This window comes from Nesoenas mayeri (genome assembly GCF_963082525.1).
Source record: "Nesoenas mayeri genome assembly, chromosome: 1".
Taxonomy (NCBI): Eukaryota; Metazoa; Chordata; class Aves; order Columbiformes; family Columbidae; genus Nesoenas; species Nesoenas mayeri.
The window spans coordinates 201,636,222-201,661,590 of NC_137541.1; the positions used below are offsets into that span (position 1 = coordinate 201,636,222).

Here is a 25,369-nt window from a genome sequence, read left to right on the forward strand (position 1 = left end):
TGCAATACAGTGTCTTCAGCAAAATGCTTGACCATAGACTTCACTTCCATGAAAAATTCCTCAGAATTCAACAAGGGCGCCCAAGCCCCCAGATTTAGGCATGGGCTTCACACACCTCTTACACTGGAATGCCTGGGAGCAAGAATGACCAACAGAGAGGAATCTGGGGGGAGGAATTACAGAACCACAGAATCGACTGGGTTGGAAAAGACCTCAGAGATCATCAAGTCCAACCCTTGGTCCAACTCCAGTCCATTGGCTAGATCATGGCACTAAGTGCCATGTCCAGTCTCAGTTTAAAAACCTCCAGGGACGGTGAGTCCACCACCTCCCTGGGCAGCCATTCCAATGCCTGACCACTCTCTCTGTAAAGAATTTCTTTCTAATATCCAGCCTAAATTTCCCCTGGCAGAGTTGAAGCCCATGCCCCCTTGTCCTATTGCTGACTGCCTGGGAGAAGAGACCAATCCCCACCTGGCTAGAACTTCCCTTCAGGTAGTTCTAGAGAGTGATGAGGTCGCCTCTAAGCCTCCTCTTCTCCAGACCAAACAACCCCAGCTCCCTCAGCCTCTCCCCATAGGTCTTGTGTTCAAGTCCCTTTCCCGGTCTTGTTGCTCTTCTCTGGACCCGCTCCAGCACTTCAATGTCTTTCCTGAACTGAGGGGCCCAGAACTGAACACAGTAAGTAGCTGTATGTAGGAATAAGAAACCCTGAAATGACAATTAATTATAAAGTCCACTTGCCGTTGACAACTAGGAAATTGTAAATACAGAAGAGCTATTGCTTGATAAAGCAAGGCAGTATTAGGAAGCAATGAAATAAAAATGCTTGTAAATGTTCTGGAAAGAAAAGCCCATCTCTCCCCTGCTAGAGGTACAATGCAGCTCTCCTGTATGTAGGGATGAAGAGTGGCCAGTGGAGGAAGAACTTTGTTTCCAACATACCATGGCATTTACATTCATAATTAAAACAGCCTCCTTTAACCTATTTAGCTCCTCTTTCTCCAAATGCTCTGCCTTCCTTTGCCTCCCAGGTAGACTGGCCTACTTCATCTCTATAAGACTCTCCCAAGGGACTTAATCTCACAACTTCACACACCTGCTGAGTCAGCAAATAGAAAGAGGTGTTTCTGGGGTGCAGATCTTGAAAGCTGCCTTAAGCTTTTTTACCTTATAATGCGAGTAAAAACTGCGTGAAAGGTGCTTATTTCTGCCCATTGAGTCTGGCTACTAAACTCAGACCCAGGGATCTACCTGACTTCAACTATGATTTCTGTAGTCACGAAGCAGACTCCAAATGCTGTTCTTTGTGGCTGTGGATAACGTAGAGGAATCAGTGTTGTCACTGTATGGGAAAAAGACAGGATCTTGGAGGAGTCTGTAAGCCCAGTCTGATGGTCATGGTGCAAGGAAACACAGTTATAAACCCATTATTAAATGCCAATTAAGCCAGAAATGAGATAAGATTTTCAATGCCCAAGACGTAGCCCCTGTGGTATCCTCTGGCTTGCAGAATCAGCAACAGCTGCAGCACCTTGTAGACACAAAGTTTTATTTTAAAACCATTCTGCAGACTTGGACTCACATCTCCAGAATTCACTATTCTGTTAATGTTTGTTAATGCTGGGAAGACTTGGCCTGGCTTCTTTGGGGGATGATTACATGAAGATTTGCTGGGCAAAACTGTCACCTGAAAAGACACACAAGATATTAAACATATCCTCTGCAGTTAAGAGAGGGACAAGACGTATTTCTTCACAGGGATCCACACTCAGAATAGATATTTCTTCTAAAGCCCAGCTGATTTTCAGGAAGGGAAAAGGTGCCTTCCTCAATCTCTGTGCTCCTAGAGGAACCAACCAGGATAACAACATGGAAGGGAGATTATACAGGCATCACCCAAGCTGTGGGAACAGCTTCGTTTCTCTTTTATTTATTTTAATGAGAGGCAGATTAGACCTGAAGGAGGGGATACAAAGCTCATGCTTGTGCCTGGGCTGTCCTCGCAGGGAAACACCAGCAGGACTCAGCTTGGGCCAGACATCCCTGGGCTCAAATCCAGACACCCCTGGGCTCAGCCCCACTGCCAGCACACCCCCAGCCTGGGGGGTCTCAGGGAGGAAAAGGAGCTCCTTGTTGTCCCCTCAGCAGCCACAGACATGTGGTTGAATGAGTAAATATCAACATGTTGTCAGAAAACAGCAGTAATGTGGGGGGGTGGTTAATACACAAATAACTGGAGAAGCCACAGACTATTCTGGCAGTTAAATATAGGCTTCTACATCCAGGCAGGATGGAATTTTATGAGGCACATAAAAAATTTGGATATCTCTAAAAACAGACCAGATTTATTCTTCAGTTGCATGCCACCTTTTAGAATGTATGGATTAAATCAGAATTAAAAGGTGCCTGCACGATTGACTTCTGCATGTAGCCACAAATGAAGTCGTCTCACCAAGCAGTGCTGTTTGCAGTTCAGGGCTTCATGTGCATTATAAACACTTTTTATTAACAGTGTAGAGAAAAAAAATCATTCAGGATAAAAGATACCAGGATCTGACAAGGGCCACTGGGAGCAATGAAGAGGATTCATTGCATTGAGTGATCTGGATCACCGCTTAAGCATGGCAGGGAGAAACAATATGGACTTGGGCAGGTTCAAGTCCATCTTCCCAGGAATAAACACAACAAGGTACAGCAACAGGGTGAGAAAATCTATTCTGGGCTGTGACTACGCCCACATGCCTGACCAGATAACAAGCTGGATGGGGAGCTCCTGGGGTGCAAACGTCTGAAACGGCAAGTGTTAATGAGCTACATAAATGAGGAACATTGAGTCGCATTGCAGAGGTGATATTATATCTGATTAACCTTTTTTTTCGGCTGGTACTGCAATGGTGTCCAGGTTGGCTTTCCACAGTGAAAAAACGGAGTTTGACAACAGTGAAATAATTACAGGGCTCCATCTGTTAAGTGCATTAAAGGACCCAAAGCACAGGGCTCCTCACTGTATCTGACAAAGATATTGCAAAATCCCAGCTGGTAACCAGAAATCACAGGCTAAAACTAAGATGCAGATCTGTGCCAGAGACGGCAATTAGCTAGTGGAACAAGTCTGTAAAGGCCGTGATGGATTCTCCAGACAGAGAGTTTTATAGTCACCAGGACTGGATGTTTCATAAACTGCAATTAATTCACAGCATCGTGCAAAATAACAACTTTGATTATGTCAAAACCCTTTAACCTGACAAGCTCTGACTCTGAACACACACCTAAGAGAAGTCAGCAAAGACACCATTCAGGAACTGCTGCCCATCTAGGAAAGGACAAGTTTCTAAAAACTGTTATGCTTGGCCAACTTAAAGCATTCAGAAGTCGTGAGTCACAGCTCCAAGCATCACGCAACTGGCTTAAAAATACTGATACTTTAAAACAAGAATAAATATTGGTTCATCTCTATTTGCCTTCTAGGTATGGGGTTTTTTTGCCTTTTAATCTTCAGGCTTCAAGCTCTGCAACTGTGATGCCCATAAAGCAGTGGTCACTAAGCCTAATTTATATAAATGCGGAGATTAACACAGCATCTTACGACTCTAGAAGATCTTCAGCATAATACCAAATACTTTGAGATTTACTATAAAGTTGTGAGATTTCACCATGGTGATTATAAAGGCAATATTCCTTTTAAAACCAGTGACATGCAAAAAAGAGTCAAACCAAAAAAGCAAGTCCAGCAGCAGCTGCAGTTATCCCATCTTCTGCAACAGCTCCCTGCCAGCATTTGTGGGTGTCCAGCCCCATTTCCCTCATCACATGAGGACGTAGCGGAGGGAAGCGGGGGATCTGTGACCCTATATGTTTTTTCCATCCTTGGTATCTGTGGGCACTTCCTCTGGACAAAGGCAGCTCTGTGCTTCTCCCCTCTCTTTCCTTGAAGGCAGAAGCCCTTTGCATAGTCCTTGTCCTGAGGATGCCAGGATGGATGGGCTGGAGAACAGATACAGCCAGGACAGAGAGAAGATGATGCCAGGATATATAAGATTCCCATCTGACCACAGGCAAAACTGTGTTTCCATTAGGTTCTTTCCCAGGCCCACCTGGTGAGATGAAAGCTGCAATTTCTCACCTTGCTTGCTCCTCTAACAGAAAAAAAAAACCAAATACAAAACAGCCTCTCCAAATCCTACTCTTAACCTTATGAAACTGAGTAGTCCTTGACCTCTCTTATCAAGGTCCTTCAACCCAGCCAGAGAGCTGGCTGTGAGCCTCCCCAGCGCCCAGGTAAAGGGGGAAGCAGTGAGCAAAACTGGAGGCATGAGCAAGTTTGTGCTTGGGAGCAACCCAGCGGTGTAACAGGCCCCCGGCTCTCCTCCAGCAGCACTTGGGGGCTGCCGCTCAGATGAGTCCTGTAGCAGACATAGGGCTGATGTCTCCGGACAGGTAACCTGCCTTTACTCTCTCCACATAGAGGAATATCTGGGGCAGAGGCCATTTTATAGAATTACATTTTAACCACGCTCATTCTAGACCTGAGCGAGCCCACCCTGTGACACAGCTCCAGATGTGGCAGGGATGCACTGCAGCACCACTGCTGCACACCAAGAAACAGCAAGTGATGAGCACACTGGGATTGCTGCCTTTTATCACCCAAATATTTCCAGGTGGCAGGGCCATAAAGGGATCCTGCAGCCTGTGAGGCCACTTATAAAGTGAGATAGGGTACAGGAGAAGAAACCAAGCCAGTTCACACCAATGAAGAACAGGTAATGCCAGCAGTGAATATGTCAGCACTCCCAAGCAAAGTGAAAGGCTGACATCCACGTATCAAAAATATACTAGAAAAAAAGCACGAGACAGAATGAAGACCACTGCTTTGCGGAGGCCACAAGGCTCACTGTCTGACATCTTCTGCACAGCCAAACATCCCCCCAGCCACTGGCATTGTGCAAGCAAAAGCACAAGATACAGTCTGCGAGCAAGGAAATGTCCTGCTAGTGCTAATCACTGCCCTCACACATAGCTGGCAGGAACATGTAGGCAGGAAACATCCTCCAAAATCTAGGCAACTCATGAAAGGAGCTAAGAGGGACCTGAAAATCCCTGTCTGTGCACCAGGACCTAGACCCACCTTAGAGAAAGCACAAGAGAGAGCACACACCTTAGACCACACCTAAATGCCCTCCAGCCATGCCAACCTCCTCAGCTACCCCTGGATAGGCCAGCAGGGATATATACAGCTCAAGAGTTATTCAGGCCCTGATCTTGAGAAAGCTATTCAGGCTTGCTAAGCTGCAAGAAAGACACCATTTGAGGTTTTTTAAAAAGTCTGCAAACTGCAGCAGCTCTGCTCGGTTGCACTGCTGCACAACACATTCCCCACTGCCCCTCAACCTGCCAGCAGGGACATTTCTCCACCATCATGCAAAGCAAACAGCACACAGGGGTAGCAGGCAAACCCTCTGTACTGTGATTTGGGGATTAAACCGTGGTTCCTTAATGAGAATGAGCAGCAGTCATCATCATGAACCAGGGGCTTCTCCCCCATAGTTGCTGGGGTGATCAAGCTGTGCCTTGGCATAAGGCTTGGGCAGGCCCTTGCTGTCAGTGTGGAAAGCTGCACTGAAATCAAGGGGTTTCTCAGTATTAACCTTGCTGATCAGGCATCTGGACAAGGTTTTGAAACTGGTCCCAAAGGGTTTCCCACTCAACACCAGTGCTGTTCCCAGTCAGCTGCAGCAGTGCATGCAGTGCCCGGGTCTGCTCGCTCACACGGACTCAGTAGAACAGACTCTGTGGGTACTGAATCAGCATTTTTCAAGAGTAATAAAACAACCCAAACCAGCTCCTTTTCTGTGGGGATAAATCCGCTTGGTGCCAGAGATGTTTGTTAGCTCTGCAAATGGCTGCAGCAGAGCACGGCCCCAGCTCAACCCTGCTGCACTGAAGTTCATATAGCTGTTTTTTAGCATAAAAAGAGATTTTCGCTGAGCTTTTAAAAATATCACCTTCCTCTGAAATAACTGCATAAACTCCACACAGTGGTGGGCTGGTAATCAAAACACAAGTGTAGCTGGAGGAAGGCCAGCGGTTCTCAGTGCGGGTCCTCTGCCTGCTGCAACTGCCCTGCAACGTTCACCAAAGACGCGCGCTCCGAGTTCCTCCCCGTCTTGACACAAAACCTGTCACTTCTGCAACGATGGAAAGGAAGAGCTGGGTCAGCTGTGTCACCTGTTCTCTGTGCCTGCACCGTGGCAAAATAAGCGTCTGCAAGTTAAGTCAACACCAACAAAACTTTTGGGGATTTTGGGGTCAGTAAAGACCTAATGGGGCAGCTTGCAACATGAAAACCACTCACATCCATAACACACAATTCCAGCCTCCCAAATACAGTAAAATACCATCCGGGAGGTCAAAGAGACAGGGCTGAGACAGGGAAACACTTGCCTTTAGGTACAACAAGCAAAAGGGAGGCCTCAGCACACGGGGTCGCCTCTGAAGGCAGCAGCTCTGCCCAGGACCGCGCTGCTCACGGGGATCAGCACACGGCGAGCGAACACTCTGGATTATTTCTAATGCGCTTGGAATAAACCCGTGCTCGCGGGGAGGCCTGGCACGAGAGGCTTGGCACCATTAAAGCCCTGCGTGAGCTCTGTTGGGAAGATTTAAATAGGACATAAGTGGTGTATACACTTCGTATAGCACTCCTGGAGATGCAGGTGCCTTCACCAGCCGTCCTAGCCGCAGGGGTGTGATGTCCCCACCGCATGCCCGAGGCTGAAGCTCACAGGGACCACGTCTACCCAAGACCCAAGCCCTGCAGACGATTAATCTTTCAGCAAGAGCAGGACCAGGCCCCTCCAGTGACCCACCCCCGGCGGCCATTACCTGCTGACCCCGTACTCCGGAGGCGGCTGGTAGCGGACCAGGGCCATCTCTGCCCGGGCGGGCTGGGGGGCAGCATAGGAGGCCTTGAGGACGTCCTGCGCTGGCTGCTCGCTGTAGAAGAGCCCGTGCTCCTGCGCCTTGCTGCTGGGGGCCGCCGCTTTGCCTTTGTAGGGGTACTCGGGTGGTGGCCCTCGTGGGTCCGTGGCCTTGGTGGGCGGTGGGGCCGCCTTGAAGCCCTTCCCACCCGCCGGGGCCGGGGGGTGCTGCTTGGCCCCGTTCCTCTCCAGCGAGAGCTGCATGATCCTTTCGCTCAGTGAGCGCACGTGGCCCTGCTTCAGCTCCTTCAGCGCCTCGTCCTTGTGCGCCTGCCCGCTGTTGGCCCGGTTCACTGTCGGCCTCCCCTCCGTCCTGGACTTCTGGCTGGACGTGCCATAAAATCCCGCGGTGGCAGCGGGCGGCTGGGCTCGGAAAAACTGCGACTGCGCCTTGGCCTCCTCATAGGTGGGGAGCTCCTCGGTGCTGTGCGGGGGCTGTGGCGCCCGGGGCTGCTTCTCCATGGCAGCACCGTCCCCCTGGTGCTCCTGCCCCTGCGGTTCCTGCCGCCCCGATGGCTGGACCATTGGCGGCTCTTCGGGCGCGAGGTTTTCTGCGGAAGAGAGAGTGCTGGCAGTGCTGTTGGAGGGGCCGGCGCTGCCCGTCGCCTGGTGCTGTATGGCCAGCAGGTTCATGTTCTCGCTGGGGTTGCCATACCTCAGCCGCTCCTGGATCAGGCGCTGCAGGACGGTGCCGGCTGCCACCTCCTCCGCCCCTCGCATCTCCACCTCAGGCACCCGGCGGCAGCTGGGGGGGCGCAGGGTGCAGAGGGCCTCCTCGGCTGGGCAGGGAGAGAGAGAGGTGGCCATTAGCTCTGCTGCCTGGGAGGTCCGGTCCCCTCACCTTTTTTTCCTCATCCTACACCCCACACCGGTGACCCCATACCCAGGATGCACCCCCATGCAACGCCCTGCCAGGGTCACCCTGGGATGTGGCTGCAAGCAGACAAAGGACGGAGGGCACTGCTCCCTACTCATCCCCCACCCCAGCTCATCCCTAATTCTGTTTGCAGTGACCCCTAAAATCATACTCCTATCCCCTTCCCCGCCAACCCCTCCGTAATACTCCATGCATCCCATAACCATGGCTCTGAACCCCCTCCCAAGTCAATGGAAGGATAAGAAAGGAAAAAGGAAAAAGGAAAAAGGAAAAAGGAAAAAGGAAAAAGGAAAAAGGAAAAAGGAAAAAGGAAAAAGGAAAAAGGAAAAAGGAAAAAGGAAAAAGGAAAAAGGAAAAAGGAAAAAGGAAAAAGGAAAAAGGAAAAGGAAAAAGGAAAAAGGGAAAGGGAGAGAGAGGAGGGGAGGGGAGGGGAGGATTTCAGTTGAAAGGGACCTACAACGATCATCTAGTCCAACTGCCTGACCAATTCAGGGCTGAACAAGTTAAAGCATGTTATTAAGGGCATTGTCCAAATGTCTCTTAAATACTGACAGGCTTGGGGCACCAACCACTTCTCTAGAAAGCCTGTTGCAGTGTTTGACCTTCCCCCAGAGATGCCTTGCACAGCTTACAGAGGCAGCTCACATGGCAATACTAGAAGAGGTGCTGCATTTTTGATGGCCAAAGTGAGATGAGTCAAATGCCCTCTTAGCACGCTGCCTGTCACAATAAAATAAACTGCAGAATGTGTCACAGGAAATCTGTGAAATTACACTAAAAATAAAAAGGTCCCAAAAGTGTAATTAAAGAGTAATCTGTGCTCTGTCATCTTCCCCTAAAACTGAAATTTCCCATCTGGCCAATAATGCTATTTCTAAGGGAGTCAATACTAACTGTTGTAATTTTGCTGGATGAGTACAAGAAAGGCATTATGGTCACAGATGTAATACCAGAATTTTAAAAAGAGCACAGATGGATCAGCTACACAACCCTAACACAGGCTACTGAAGTTATCCAGAGGCAACAGTACCAATTTTGCACCATATACTCAGTGGAGCTTGCCTGGAGCCAGACATCTAATGGCATATAACCATGGGTGGGACATTGGGATCCCTCCCTCCTGGAGCCCTCCTTCCACACCCATCCCAAAAGTGGTCTCAGACGTCTGCCCAAAGTGTGCCTGAGCCCAGAGGGGTGCTCCTGCAAAATCTTGGTGTGGACAAAAGTGAGAATAAGCCCACAGCTCTGGACCGAGTCCTCCCATGCCTCTAGGCAAGAAGGAGGTGCTGTTTTGAGTTCAGTTTTTTTGAGGTCATCCTTGGCAACTTTCTCTCCTGCTGTTTCCAGTTCTCAGAGGAGTTCGTCAGAAGGACTTACATTTGTTTTTTGGCATTTGAAAGCAGTTAGAAAGCAAACTTTCTCTTGAGGTCGGGTATTTCCCAGAGGTTTCATCAGTTACTGCACATGCTGTGGGATAATTTATACACAACCCAGATGCCAGAGGGGGAAGAAAAGCCTTTAAGAGAACAGGTCATTTCCACTAACTTTTCTGTGGCAAAGCCTTAAAGATGATTGTGAGAGAAGATTCCCAGGTGTAAAACACCCCACGCCTGCTCTATGAGATACACATCTCCTGCTTTCCCTGAGATGATGTTATCTGCCTGCCAGCCTGACATTTGGGGTTGCAGCCTGGCCACCAGCTTTCAGTGGGTCTCTCAGCTCCCTGGGCTGGTGTTTGAGGCAACAAGATGCACAGACATACACACACCCGTCCATCCAACTGTCTGCACAGCAGCCAAGTGCCCATCTACTTTAGATGCCCGTGAAGCTCTTGCTGCTTTACTCATGTTACTGTAGTGCAAAGAAACCTCATCATACTGGCCATTTCTATAGATATGGAACAAAAATCTCCCCAACATTCCAGAAAGCTCATTCTAACATACCAGAAAGCTCAGTCTGGGTTGTTAGACTATGCCTGAGGTAAGCCTGATGAAAGGCGAAAAAGCCAACTCTGCATGGTCAAGGCAGCTCTTAATAATACACCAGGAAGATTTTTACCCCTGTACTAGTCATCTGTTACCATCCTCATATCTGGGAGATGTACTTTAGTTGCCTATTTTTAAGGTCCAAGAGTAGTGACCATAGCGCACCTGCGGTCCCGCTCCACCAGCAAAAAGCTATGGGCAGTGGTCCAGTGGTGCAGTGAAGAGCAACCATGCACTTAAACGTTGCATCCTCCACAAGCATAAGTGACAGATGACGGCGGGTTGTAACATTCAAGTCAAAGGCAACTCTCCTTTGACTCTACAAAGGATGAGAAGCTGGCCTTTAACTCTATAATTATTATTTGTAAATGGTCTAAACTGCTCAATTTATGCTTCAGAAAAAAACTGGAAGTAAATGTGGTGGATTCGTATGGAAGTGTGGCCACCTACTCACCAGCTTTTTCTTTGGCACTGATTGCTTCAGCTGTTAGTGGAGAAACTTCATGCCTGCCAGAAAACAACTGGTGATCCTGGTAAAGAAAGCCAGTATCTTCCAGTAGCTGGACCGGGCTGGTAGGCTTGTAACAAACAGATGTGGAGCCTGCAAGAAGGAAAAACAAAATGTCAGTAAAGAAATCACTTGAACGACAAAATATAAAGCAATGACTTATGGTGGAACTTTTATTAAGCATGGTTAGGTGCCTGAGAAGCCCTGAGCCAACCACCTCTGCTGTCCACACCACCCAAATGACACATTAGCTCTGAGGAACAAGAGGCAGCCACCCAGTCAATCCTGCTGGTTTATGTACTAACACAGCTTGTCCTCTGAGGCCCCAGACTAGGTACAAAGTAAGGCTGGCACAGCCTGGCTTGTAAGAGCTGACAGTGACAAAATCACAAACTCACAGCCCTGGGACATGAGGCCAAGAGAGCCAGCCTAAAACTGAGAGAGGGAGTGGGTAAAAGGAAGGACAGAAGGATAGGTGAGGACCCGGCCGCACATTCAATTGGGCTAAAGTCTGTGAGAGGCTTTGCCACAAAATCCACTCATGAATAATAGTTCAGCAATACAGAAAATTGCTGAGGCATAAAATACAGCCAACGCTATCATGGGAGAGAGTTTATAAATCACTTTGTCGAGATGTTCTTAACATGGCAAGGAGAGGATGTAGCTGGAGAGCTATGGGAACGTGTCCGGCAGACCGACTGCGCAGGAGCCACACACCTGAACCCTGGCATCCCACAGACCTCAACAGCCCCTTTCACAACCAGTGAGCAAGAACAAGTTCTCCTGGCCAGCAACAAGGCTCATCCTAAATCTGCTCTCAGGGGTGGCTTTCTCTGGCAGTGCTTGTTTTAACAAGCTCATGCAAAAAACCAGTGTTAGGATAGGAATGATATTGGCTTGACCCCACAATTTCAGAAAGACACAGATGGACTAGAGAGGGTCCAAATGAGGACCACAAAGGTGATCAAATGGCTGGAGAACCTGCCCTATGAGGAAAGGCTGAAGGAGTTAGGTCTTCTATCCCTGGAAAAGAGATGCCTTGGGGAGAGATCTCATCACAGTGTTCCAGTACTTAAAGGGTGGTTACCAAGAGGACAGAGGCTCTCTCATCACAAGGACCTACATAGAGAAGACAAGGGGCAATGGGTACAAGTTGCAGCAGGAGTGGTTTTATCTTGACATGAAAATACATTTTTACAGTGAGAACAATCATTCACTGGAACAACCTCCTCAGTGACATGGTGGAGTACCTACCATGGGAGGTTTTCCAGATGTGATTGGACAAGGTGCTGGATAATCTCATCTAGGCTCCCTCTCCCACAGAAGACTGGACCAGATGATCTTTTGAGGTCACCTCCAACCCAGGCTGTTCCATGATTTTCCACTTCCGATTTATTTTTGTGTGCACTACCTCATTTTTGTGAAGAGAAGGCTCTTTGAGGTCCAAACCTCAGAGGTGAGTATCTCCCATCCCTGAGTTCCCTGGTGCAATGGGGACACAGCAGAATCACTGTCCTTTTACACCACCCACTAGCAGTCATTTTAGACTAAGAGGTGACCATTGATCTCCAGCACTGCCAAGGGACAAGCCCAGGTGGGATGTGGAGGGCTCGCAGTGGCACCGGTGGGATGTCCATCAGTCACAGTGGGACATCTGTCCATCCTGGTGGGGCAGAAAGCCCAGGAGAACAGGGACGCACAGAACCTGCTCTGCAGGAAGAACTATCAGCCATGAATGACCTTCCAATCCCTAACATTGTGTGATTCTGTGACCTGGACTTACTAATCCTGAGTGGTTGGTTTGCACTCAGCTGCATGCTCACTGGCATATATCACATGGGGTGGTTGCTTTGCTCTCCTCCTTACATACCGGTCACCACCAAGCCCATGCCCCTGCAAGGAACAGCGAAGCAGAGGGTGGCATGGGACAGGATCCAGCCCGTCCTCTCTACAGGCATGAAGATGCAGATACTATTTTCTTACACACCCAGAGGAGAGGAAATAGGCATTTCTGTAAAATGTTAATGAATTCATCACTTTACCATTCACATTATGCATGAATGTGTATGGCGGTTCTCTATATTTAGAGAGCAAGACGCAAAGACTGCTCACTTGAGTAGATCTACGCCTAATATGTTTGTGAAAATGAGCACGGTAGACTAGTCTGGAATCTCAAGAGCCCTAATTTCCAACATTATTACCCTATTCTGGTACAGAATAACATCAAAGACACCCTTCACTGCCCCTCTACACATGGTCCTGCCTTGGAATCAGGAACCCTGTATGACACAAGGGATTTTTGAGCCTGGACTTGTTTTACAAATAAAAAGTGATTGGAGTAAAACAAACAAGATCCGCACACCCAAGGAAGTCAAATGGTTTCAAGCATTACAGGCGACCTGAACAGCCCAAAACTACCGGCTTGGCCTCAGCACTCACCAAACAGAATTTAAAAGAAATAAACAGTTACTAAAACTGTACCCTTGCCTCCTGTGTTTTGAGTCTGTAGGCATCCTCGGGTTGTGGTTTCAAATATTCTGAGATGCAAAATGGAGAATAAAGGCTTGAGGTTTTTTTCTGTAATAAGAGCAGAAATTCTCACCTAAACACTTGTCTTTGGGGGCTGTGGCCATGGCAAAACAATAATGTACTAAAATCAGGACTGGCAAATGCCAGTGTCTGCCAAAATGCTCAGTTTCTGATTTCTTGTTATACCAGAGTCAAAACCAAGGAGCTCTAAGCCAGGCAGAAACCATTGCACTTTGCTGTACCCATGCTCATGTTTTATCATTGTAAAATGATGTAATGGTGCTTTATGATGTTGAAAATGATGTAATGATGTTTTATGTACATTCCAATTAAGTTTAAATAAAATGTCACCTGTAACTGGCACAGAAAGCCTGTTTATGTATAAAACAGATAGCAGTTGCAGAAAGATCAGTGTTCGGCATGCAGCTGCAATCCAGATCACGGGCAAGAACGCACCACTTGAAAGCTCAGTGAAGCCTCTCAAGCTATTTGGAGCAAGGCATGAGCCTTTTTTCTTCCCCTCTTGCCGTCATTGGAGCCTCCCAAATTCCAGCTCCTCTTGCCAGAGGAAAAGGGTTTGCTACACCCAGCTCTGCTGGGGTGCAAGGTGCTCAGGGACTTGTTCCTTCCCCAAACCTCCCCATTCTTCTATGATGCTCACCAATAAAGCAATTTTCATCCCTATAACTGAATCCTGGTGCCAGAGCAGCAGTGCCCAGGGGCCATGGGTTAGCAGTCGGTTGAGGGCAGCCTAGGATGGAGACCACCACCCTCCAAGGATCTGTCCCTGGGGAAGGGCTTTCTACCCACATCCAGCCCAAGCCACAAACCATGGCTGCTGCCCCATGTTTTGTCACTGTTGCTGCAAAGAGTCAACCCCATCACCTCTGCAGGTGCCCACAGGCAGCTGTCAGCTGTGCTGTGCCCCTTCCTCTCCCCCTTCCAAAGCCAGCAAAGCAAGCCAGGATATAGCCTGGGCCATAGACATCACCTCTTCATGTGCCATACATCTGATGTCTCTTATAGCCAACCCTATAAGTCATGACCACAATTCTGGGCTGGTTCAGTCCTTGCTGAATTAGGCAGCTGCTCCAGTCCTTGATTGCTGCGTCCATACCAACTCTCACACATCAAAGTGATTGCCTGACACCAATTCAGTTGGTTTTTCCTCCTTGACATCTTTTTTTTTCCAAGATAAACATGCATTATGCTATACAGAAGAAGACATACTATCCTGGAGGGTTACTACACAGCAGCAGAGTTCATTTGAAGATTCAGAACTATTTCAACAAATCATCTGCTAAGATTAACACCAGACAGACAGCAAGGACCCAGAGACAGAGGAGCAACACTTAAATATTTCATGTTTCTGATGTGGCTTCAGTCTGGTTTTGAAAAGCATCTAAAGCAAAACCTCATAGGAAGCTCATTGCTGTGACATTTCAGGAAAGCCACATTTTTAGAGGAATAACAGCATCCTCAAAAAACAGATTTCCTCCAAAAAAAAATACTTGGAAGGATGGGTTTCTTACAGCCAAACTGCACTACTACTCTCACCTTCAGTAAAACACCAAAAAAAGCCTGTCATGCAAAGGCAGTTTGCTGCTATTTAGAGGCAACACCTCAAGGCAACACCTGGGTGATGAGTTTCGGCATCGCACCCCGCTGCCCACCTGGGTACCGCTCCGCAGCTGCCTGCAGCTCAACCCGCGCTGCCGGTACGATGGCTCCTCCTCTGCCACCCCAAAGCCACCCAGCCAAACAAAAATACACTTATCCTCCAAAAAATCCTCTCCCCGTTTGTACCCTACTGACCGAGCAGCTCGAAAGAGACCAAGGCGTTTCAAAAACCATCCAAAGCAATCATCCAAAATTAAAAAGTGAGGCAGCTTTACACTTTCCTATAAACTCTGCTGCGGTTTGTAAGGAAAGTCCAAAAATGACGGAACAAAAATGACATCGTTTCCAAGCCCACATCTGTCCTTCTGTCTCATAGCCAAGCCAGAAAGGAGTATAAATACCTTATTCCACATTTAAAACACTTTCTCTGACATGTCACTGCATAAAGGGCAACAAGAAAGGAAAATAATTATTTAAGGGAAAAAATGAGAGTTGAAGCGTTCCAGTGTCCCAGGGGCTGCCTGAAGGCTGCACCATGAATTCTTCGGGGTAGATCCATCAGTCCCTCCAAAGGGTTGCAAGGACACTCCATCGAGGCTGGTCACCCCTCCAGGTGCTTGCTGGCCTGCAAACCTTCCTTTTTCCCCTAAACACCAGCCCAGTTTCAAGAGTAGGGATTCCTGTACCCCAGCCACAAAGCCATGCCACTCTCCCAAGGCTGGGAGGCAGATCTGAGTTTCCTTTGGTTCAGAAAAAATTAACTCATGTGTCCCTTTTCTTGTTTTACCTACGAAAAGGAGACGCCGCTTCCAACAGCACTGCAAAGGAAGCTCTTGGTACCGCTGGCAGCTCTTCTCCGGCAGCGCTGGGACTTCTCCGCAGCCCCAGCTCCAAGGGAGAGCAGGGGCTCAGACATGTTGGTGACTGTTTCCCACCAGCAGCTCCCCTATTGATGTGCAGGTTTTCTAGATCTCTTCTGGGATGGCTGACTCACTCCCACACGCATAATTCTGCTTGGGAACCCCACATCTGCTGTCAGGGCTCCCGAGCCCTGCGAGGACTGAACAAGCATCACTAATACTATTTTCACAGGAGCAAAGCAACATCTTGCAGGACAGAAATATAGCCCACATAACACACACCAGATGTGAGCGAGCAGTACCTCTCCTTTTCCCACATGAAAGCCGAGGATCTACCACATCTGAGCTGGGAGAAGCCTCATCCCTGTGGCTGGCATGGTTCACCAGACCGAGCCCCAGCTCCGGGGAAATAAATCCTCATCCCAGTATTAGCTCCGGATCCATGTCGTGCTATTCCTTTGCTCAATAAGAGCTCCTCGAGTCTCCCAGCTCGGGTACCATCATTTCACTTTCCAAAAAGTGCCTTGTCCAAGAAAGCACTAGCAAGACTAATGAGAAGAGGCGATGGAGGCAGCCAAATCCCATCTCACCCAAGGAATCGTGCCAACACATCCAAATTCAACTGCCTACAAGGATCAACGCTTTCTGTGAAACTTCTGCCTCACACACTTATTTTCATATACGCTTCCCCTCAGCAAAAAAATTAAGCGGACGAGCACAAAAGCTACAAGTGAAGCAAAGCGAAGGTGCCTTGCAAGCAGCTCCCAAACCTGGCACGAGATCAGATGGATACGGGGAAGAGCGGAGCCAAGCCTGCCTGCCCGGGAGATCCCCCACGGATGCCCGCGCCGCCCCAATGGAAATCAGGTGCGCGGGCGTGTGGGGGCAAACAGTGCCCATCACAGCTCTTTCATCTCAGAGGGTTGCAGGTTTTATAACATTAGAATAATGCACTGTTTCTTCCTCCCTGTCCCAGGCTCACCCTCAGCAGATGCAGGCAGAGTATTTTCATCGCAGCTCCAGGTGCTCCAGTTACCTGGGCATCAACCCGACGGAGGAAGGGATGCATATTCCTTGGGTGGCTGCACTACGCTTTCCACAAATATGTGCATTTTTAACGTCTCTGCAGCTATAACATTGAGCCTACAATATGCACACAGCCTAAATTTATTCAAAGAACTGAATCAATAATTGAAATTTCCACTTTGATCAAAGTGCCAGTGGCACGGTGACGATCCATGTCAGCGTTGCTGCTCTGAGATAAAAGGGTAAGTATTATTCAGAGCTGTAAGTGAGGGAAGAAACTCTCTATAAAAGAGTGAAATACAAAGGCTGACATGGAGCTCGCAAGTGAGACGAGGCTTCTGCTGCAGCCGTGATGCTTGTCAGCACAGTGAAGAGTCTGCAGACATTTTCACTAAGCTGTGAATTCTGATTTCCAAGACATAAAAAAACCCTCCAAGATGAAAATTAATTACGCACATTCTTACGGAAGGAAATTTTTTCCACTCGGGGGAAAAAGATAATCCATAAATCATCTAGCTACAACATACAGACAAGACACCCACAAAGAAGGAGTTTAAGCTATGATTAACTTTGCTGTACTTACTGCTTTTAAAAATGCTCACATTAGAGAAAAGCACTGGCATGATCTGTGTCGCCTGGATATTTAAACCCTTCCATTAATTAACCAGAAGTGAAACAGGACCTAGGACTGTGGATCATTCAGTCTAGTTCCTCGTTACTTTAAGCAACCATATAAAACTCCCTTCTTGAACTGAATAAACAGTATCTGAAGAAGAAACTTTTTTCGCCCCATTTGGAGGAGGTTTCAGGATCCTTTTCCTCAGACACACACAAATATTCTTCCCAGTTCCCACTCGCAGCCACTGACATCGCTCTTTATCCATCTATTTTTTTGCCAGTGGTGTCCTTTAGGTTAAATAGCTTTCTCCCTGAGTCATTCCCACAAACTTGCAGCATACAAAGGAGCCTGGGATAAGGACAGAACAAAAATAGTACAAAGACTGTACAGTACTCTCAAACCGAAAATGCAGGCATTGAGCTCTATCGTATGGATATTCAGATTTCTAGAGCTTTTCCTTTTTTTTTTTTCTTTTTAAACACAGACAACAAGCCATAGACTAAGGATCCACAGTGCTTCATTTGATCTGTGTGAAGAACTGCTCCTGATAACCCTACAATCAGCAGAGGCTTTGCATTATTCTTATCTTAAGTGTCAGGTCTAAAGGAAAAAGAAACTAAACCACCTTCCCACCCGAATATATATTAAAATTATGAGCCTTCCGTTATTAAATCATTACATGCAATTTATATGCAGCCACATTTAAAATGCAGACATTTAATAAAGGCATTATACACAGAAGTGCTAACAAGATAATTGCCTTTAGTCCCTGCTCCCAGATGGCTGAGCTCAGATTTAGAACGGGCAAAATCATGGTAACGGCTCACGGTGTGGAGCCAGCACCTCCAAAACGACTCAGAAACGGCCCAAAAACAGTGCTCACCACAGTGATGGGGACATGTCCCGGGGGATGGGCTATGTCACTGGCAGGGGTCCCCCCTGCCCACCCTAGGGAGCTGTCCTGGGGGGAGTCCCCCCGAGAAGCACCTCCCCACCTCTGCATGATGTGGGAGCCCAGACCAGGTCCCTGGGGCAAGACCAGGTGCCTCCTGCCCTCCAGGCACCTCAGGGGACATGGGTTCTGTCCCATTGCCCAGCAGGGATGTCATTGAAATGTCTGCCCCCAACATACACATTAAGGAGAGAAGGCGAAGGAGTGACAGTCTCTTAATGACTTCAGGAGGGTTAGGTCTTGAATGGAGACTGAATTTCACTAAAAGCATTTTAATTGACAAAATTCTTCGTGAAATTAAATTAATAAAATTATTTTGTTATTTTTCCAGCCTGAGCCTTGATCACTGGCATTACTGTTGTCTAAAGCACGCTTATACTTGTGCCAACCCAATACGGTCAGAGCAGATAATCCCAAATCTTGCTCAATTTTTTAATCTCGGGCTGTTTTCCTGAGATGTGGCATCCCCTTGTAGATCACCCCGCTCCTCGAAAGGCGCTGCCTCAACACGTGCTGGCTGTCACCACCTGGCTCGCTCAATACGGACCTGCTACAACTTCAAGACACAAGTCAGACACACATGGGGAAAGTCACAGCCACGCACCAGGGCTGTGGCGAGGACCCTGAGAGGCAAGGACAAACACACACACACCAGCAAATGGTGCAGGACCTGCTGCTGCACACAGGATACACCTTACTGCGGGGAAAAACTCAGCTTTCACCCATGCTTATCCAAACCCAGGGTGGTTTCACCAGCTTGTACAGATTTACTCCAGATTTCATAGAATCACAGAATGTCAGGGATTGGAAGGGAACTCAAAAGCTCATCCAGTGCAATCCCCCTGCTGGAGCAGGAACACCCAGATGAGGTTACACAGGAAGGTGTCCAGGTGAGTTTTGAATGTCTCCAGAGATGGAGACTCCACAACCCGACCTGGGCAGCCTGTTCCAGTGCCTGTCACCCTCACTGAGAAGAAGTTTCTTCTCAAATTTAAGTGGAACCTCTTGTGTTCCAATTTGAATCCATTACCCCTTGTCCTACCATTGGTTGTCACCGAGAAGAGCCTGGCTCCATCCTCGTGGCACTCACCCTTTATATATTTGTAAACATTAATAAGGTCACCCCTCAGTCTCCTCTTCTCCAAGCTAAAGAGCCCCAGCCCCCTCAGCCTTTTCACATAAGGGAGATGCTTCACTCCCTTAATTATCTTTGTTGCCCTGCGCTGGACTCTCTCCAGCAGATTTACACCCACAGCAGCATCCTACCTACTGAAAAAGTCACTTAAAGGACCAAAAAAGAATAGATGCACTTCATAAATGAAACATTTCAACAGAAATGTTGCCCTAACAAATTATTTATAGAAGTGACGTTGTTCTTGTTGTTATTACTACTATTTTCTATCTACTTCCATCTATTTCTACTTCTGGCCTGAACCAAAAGCAGGCTGTTCCATTTAAAAATTCAGGACAGAAATGGGAACCAGATTACATCTGTCCCAAAGCTGCCAAAAAGCAATTGCTGTACGAAACCAAAAATCCTCCTGGGATTCTTCCCAAATCCGCAAAAATATTCCCAACCACTAAAGTTTCCACTGGGACTGTTACATTAGCAGATAGTCTCTGTGCGAAAACCCGAGCATGCAGCCGTCTTCCTAATGGTTTCCAGGACAAGGAGGCTGTGCAAGGCACGTAATCCCACCTTAGCACCAAATAACATTTATACCAGATCTGGCCTTTAAAGCCGCTTATATAGCTATCAATGTTAAAAAAAAAAAAAAAAAAAAAAAAAGGCACTGGGGACCACCAGGCTTTTGTTTCCTCAAGAAAAGCTGCAATGGTCAGAAGTAACATCTCCACATCATCCTGAAACCTCTACGTGCATCCCAAGAGTCTGGCTTAGCCTGACCCTGGGGCAGCCCTGTGCACATCCCTCCCAGCACTGCTGCTGGGATCCTACAAAGCCCCCTTGGTGTCTCTTTGCTGAGGATGTGCAATGCCTTTAGCTCTGTGATGGCGTTTTATCACAGAGGAGCTCTTAGGAAGAGCACTGGGGCTGTCTCCGTGCATCAGTCCCTCCACGCAGGATCCTGATGTGCAGAGGGTCTGGTCCAGACCACTGTACGCGGTCAGGACCTCAAGAACGGCCCTTACGCTTGTCCACAGTGTCACAGGTGCACAGAAATGTAAAGTGAGAGCAATCACCTGTCCTGTGGGCATCAGGACTTGGGAGAAGCAGGATGTGGCCCCTCCACGTGGGGCCAGGGCACAGCGTGCAGCCACCCGACAGCTGGGAGATGCGGCTCAGCCCCAGGGGGTTTTATCACAGGCTTTCACCCACCCATTCCCTGCCCCCACCCCTCGGGCATTTATTGATAAAATATTTATAGGACCCTTTTAAAAGCTTTTCTAGCCACTAGCAATGACTACATATATATATATTTAGCATATATATATATAAAATAAATATATTTAGTATACTTTATATTTATATAGATATATATGTAGTCATATATCCCTATATTTTCTTAATCTCTACACATATATAAATATTTTAAAACATATCTCTACATATATTTTTATATAGAACTCTATGTATATATAAGCATATACATAAATATATATCTCCATGCATACCTGTAAGCAAGAACAGTGCTGCCAGGTAGCCATGTGCAATAAGAAAAAAAACGGGACGACTCATCTTAAAGTCCACCCCTCCCTCAGAAAGCTTTTTAGGCTTATTTTTGTACCAAAAAAAAGACAAAACCTCAGCTCGGGGGATGCCCGATAAGGGCCTTGCAGATGCCTCAGCAGACAGATGTCGGTCTCCAGCCCGGCACCGCTCCCCAGGCAGCTGCTCAGCGCTCCCAGGACGTTCACACAGCACCAGGAAAGAGAAAAAAACCCAACTCTTTCCATCGAAAGAGGAAAAGGATCAAGCAGCGACCTTCCTGTGTTTAATACTATGAATCACAAAACCTGGCAGGAGGATTCGGGTTAAATTCACGTGGGGTTTTTTCCCCTCCTCTTTCAATGCTTTAAAAAAAAAATAGGCAAAAACAAAACAGGAGTTTAGCTTTGTTCTCCCTGCGGGGGTTGGAAGGTTAAATATAAAAGTTCCCTCTCACCATCCCCCTACAACAACGACGTGAGGAACCGCTCTCCAGGCGTGGGAGGCCCTTCCTGCACCCCCGCCCTGCCCTCCCCACGCTCCCACAGCGGGACGCGGCCACGCTCGTCCCGACCCGGCGGAGCAGCGGGATGGGACCCGCCGTCACCCGCGGGGGTGCTCCCGGGGGCCCCTCCGCCCCACCGGGCCGCAGGGCTGGGACGAGCGGTGACCGCCGGGGGACCCACGGGGACGCTGCGATCGCGGCTGCGGAAACACCAGCGGCCGCTCCGGCTCCAGCGGGAAATATTCCCCCGGCCGTCCCGGCCGCTCGCTTCGCTCTGCCCAGGGAAGCTGGAAGCTGCTCCCCTTTCAACGCCCGGCACATTCTTCCTTCAAAACACACCGCAAACATCCCGATGCGACCAGTGGTTGCTCCGGGGCTCGCACACCCGGCGGGTTTTGCCTTTCCGGAGCGGAGAAAATTCGCAGAAGAACTTAGGGAGGGTTCAGGGCGCGGAGAAACATGGAGTAGCCCGCGGCCGGCCCGGCTGAGCTGGGCTGTTCGGCCCTAACGGTGCGGCGGGGGAAGGATAAACTCGTCCCACACCGGGTGGGGTTTCCACGCAGCCCGGGGGCAGCCGGGTGTACCGGGTCTGCTGAGGATTGCCCAGGCCTCCCCCATCCTCCCCGGGGCGCAGCGGGGCCGGTCCTCGGGAGCAGCGCGGCACAGCTCCGAGGGAGCGGCGGATCGGCTCCTGCGGGAGCTGCGGGTCCGCTCCCGGGACAGCGGCGGGCAAGTCCCGGGACAGCGGCGGGACAGGTCCCGGGGGAGCTGCAAGCTCGGCCCGGCACCCCACGCAGCGCCCGCTCCACACACGGGTGGGTATGAGAAGGGACAGCCGGCCCCAGCCCTCCCGCACACACCGGTATCCCCCCCCGGGGCACTCCCCGGTACACACGTGGACAAAGGCACACGCACTCCCACGTACACGGGCGCATACAGACACACGTGTGCACACACACGTATGCACGGACACGCACTTGTGCGGTGACATACGGACACACGACACCGCCCCCATGCTCATAGACACCGCTGCCGCCGTTACCTCCGGCTCCGCGCCCCGCCGCCCCCGGCAGCACCTTGGCCATCCGCGCCGCTCCCGCCGCCCCCGGGCGCGCACCGCGGGCCGGGCCGGGGCGGGCGGCGCGACTGGGGCGGGGCAGGAGCCGGGGCGGGGCAGAAACCGGGGCGGGGCGAGAGGTGGGGCCGGGGCGGGGCCTGGGGTGGAGCCGCCCGTCGCGGCACGGTCCCGCTGCCGGACCTGGTCTCGGTGCCGGTTCTGGTCCCGGTGCCGGTTCTGGTCCCGCTGCCGGACCTGGTCCTGGTGCCGATCCGGCACATCCCGCAGCAGCCTCCCGGCGCGCCGGCCTGGAGCGTTCCCCCTCCCGCAGGCCCGCACCGTGCAGCGATGAGATGAGAGGTGAGCCCGCGGGAGGGACCCGCCACCGCGGCGGGGGAACGCGGGTCCTGACCTCCCGAAGGAGGGAGGTGGCTCCTGAGCACCGCCCGGGCAGCATCCAGGGGTGACATCACCGGTGACATTCCCACCAAGGCTACAGGGACGGTAGGGTCGAGGGAAGCCCGAGCGCCCCATGCTGCGCCATAGGCTCTGCTGGAGCATCGCAGCCCCGAACGGAGCCACCGAAGCCAGCTGGATACTCCCAGGGGTGAGCCTGTGGGGCAGCGCGGCCTCTTCTCCACGTGCTTGGGACCTACATCACATCCTAGAAACCAACACAGGCTCCCTGAGTCCCACCCCAAGCCTCGCAGAACAGTTGATAGGAGGTGCCCCGAGTCCCAAACCCCTGCATTAACCCCAGGGCTCCAGCTGCAGCCCCTGCACCTGGAGGAGCTGGTAACTGTTTCGGGAGCACATGAGCTGTATCTAGCCAGTGTGGAGCTGGGGCAGCCCCGTGTTCTCAAACACAGTTCCCTATTCCTAAATGTGGCCCCTTTCCCCTGCTGTCCACCCGCTTTGTCATGCATTTTCACATGAGCCGCAGATGCTTGATGTTAAGGGATTTATGGCTGATGCCAGAAACAAACACTGAGGTAACAGGAATACAGGACATTAGTCAGCTCGGGGTTTCTTTGCAGCTCAGCACATCAGCTCCATGGGATGTATTTTCATTAGGGTTTCATCTCCCCACACCACCCTTGCCCTGCTGCCAAGGGTCTGGCACAGGGACAGCATGGCAGATCAGACCTGCCTCCCTGAGGTCACCTGAACAGGCTCAAGCAGGAAAGCAGAGACTTGCAAATACTCTGCTGTTCCAGGGACAGGCACGGGAACCGTCATATCCTTGGCACGCAATTTAGCCTCCTCAGGGGAGAAAACACAGGCTAGTGGTTGAGTTCCAGACTTGGACAAAAGAGGGATATTCAGTTCCATTGCCTCTTGAAGATGCTCTGAGTATTTCAGAGCAAGTCAGGCCCAAATTAAGGTTTTAAAATGCTAAATCCTCTGCAAAAACATGGGGAACCTTGGCAATAGATAGAGCTAGACACCCTCGTCCCCTGGATAAACTGGCCTTTGGTGTTTCAGATTATATAGCTGCCCCCTTCTACCTTCCCCAGAGATAAATGTTGACTTTGCTTATAGAAACAGGTGAACTGTCGACCTGCTCAGCTGTAAATGAAGGTGAAATTTTGCCCTTGGCTTGTTAAGTGCCTGTTCAGAGTGGTGGATGAAGTTGCATGAGGGAACTGCTGGCCTAGACCAGTTCAAAATGACAATTCAAACTCTATTTTGTGTCATGCTCTGACTTTATCATTTGGTTGGGCAAACAGGACACTCTGCTTCACAGTCTGTCATGGGGAATGAGGTGCACTCTGGCTGTACTGTCTTTGGCCAGACAGATCCAGCCTGTCCAAGGGCTTATTTTGTTTCTCATTCTGATCCCACAGTCTATACTCCACTTTTACCTAATGCTGAATGATGATCAGTGATGATTTCAGTGCTAGAGGAACAAATAAATTGAGAAAAAGGGTTATCTACTGTCTTGTCTTCCAGTAGCATTGCAAGGAGCTCATGAAGCATGCTGTTACATTTCCAAAGAAGAGAGGTGGTTTGTTTTTTTTATACTGAGATTTCTCTTTTCCCCCACATTATTAATTTTCTGGTGTGTATTTCCATGTGATTTTCAAAATCTTTTTCCTGTTTGGCTCCATTTTGATTTGATAAACTGAGTGACCACAAAGGATGGTGAGTTGGAGGGGGAGTTCCCTAATCTGTCTGTGTTTTGACACATCTGATAACCACTGGGGAGCTGTGTCTGGCCAGAAGGACAAGGCAACTGCTGCTCAAGCTTCTCCCCTTTGCAGCTCCACTATTTTTATATGTTTTTTTTAAATATACTTACTTATTCATTTATATTTTAAAATATATTGTTCTCCCACTGTTTTTATATTTTTGTTTGTTTACTTATTTATTGTTGTTCCTCCAATGAATTTGGGGAAGGAAAGAAGTTAATCTTTCTACCCCTTTTGGTCCTAACCTTCTGAGCCAGGGCCAAGTGCCACCACAACTCCAGCTGTATGGTCAGCAGAGCAGAGCTGAAGATGCCATCTCGCTTCACTGCTCCCCTCCTGCTTCTCCCAGGTGAGTACAGATCCAGGAGACACATATCGTCCATGGGCTGGAAGCACATGTCTGTTATGCCCCACTGTGGAAGATAAACACCTCTCATGGATTTCCCAAGCATTCCAGCAAGCTACATGGGAAAGAAGAAGCATTTCCAGGTGCCTTCCCAGCTCGGTCATTAGCTGTCCCTCTGCTCTGGTGAGACCCCACCTGGAGTCCTGTGTCCAGCTCTGGAGCCCTCAGTGCAGGAAAGACATGGACCTGTTGGAGAGGGGCCAGAGGAGCCACAGAAATGATCAGAGGCTGGAACAGCTCTGCTGGGAGGACAGGCTGAGAGAGCTGGGGTGTTCAGCCTGGAGAAGAGAAGGCTCCAGGGAGACCTTATTGCAGCCTTTCAGTGCTTAAAAAAGGCCAATAGGAAAGATGGGGACAGACTTTTTAGCAGGGCCTGTTGTGACAGGACAAAGCGTAATGGCTTTAAACTAAAAGAGGGGAGATTTATACTAAATACAAGGAAGACATGTTTTACACTGTGGGTGGTGAAACCCTGGCCCAAGTTGCCCAGAGAGGTGGTAGATGCCCCAACTCTGGAGACATTCAAGGCCAGGCTGGACGGGGCTCTGAACAACCTGATCTCTGTGAAGATGTCCCTGCTCATTG

The 25,369-nt window shown here is 49.4% G+C and overlaps 1 protein-coding gene across 2 annotated transcripts in view; it reads right to left on the minus strand.

Moving 5' to 3' along the window:
* The window catches only part of AMOTL1 (angiomotin like 1), a gene marked incomplete at both ends in the record, with an annotated part of 67,812 nt that overhangs the window by 33,257 nt on the left and 9,186 nt on the right, over positions 1 to 25,369 (minus strand). The window contains 3 exons of one of the 2 annotated variants that reach the window (XM_080352123.1): positions 6,886 to 7,759; positions 10,297 to 10,443; positions 22,172 to 22,214. In XM_080352123.1, the coding sequence (XP_080208249.1) occupies positions 6,886 to 7,759; positions 10,297 to 10,443; positions 22,172 to 22,214 (1,064 nt within the window). Of the gene's footprint in view, positions 1 to 6,885; positions 7,760 to 10,296; positions 10,444 to 22,171; positions 22,215 to 25,369 lie in introns of those variants that run through there. The other variant, XM_080352122.1, reaches the window with a different exon arrangement.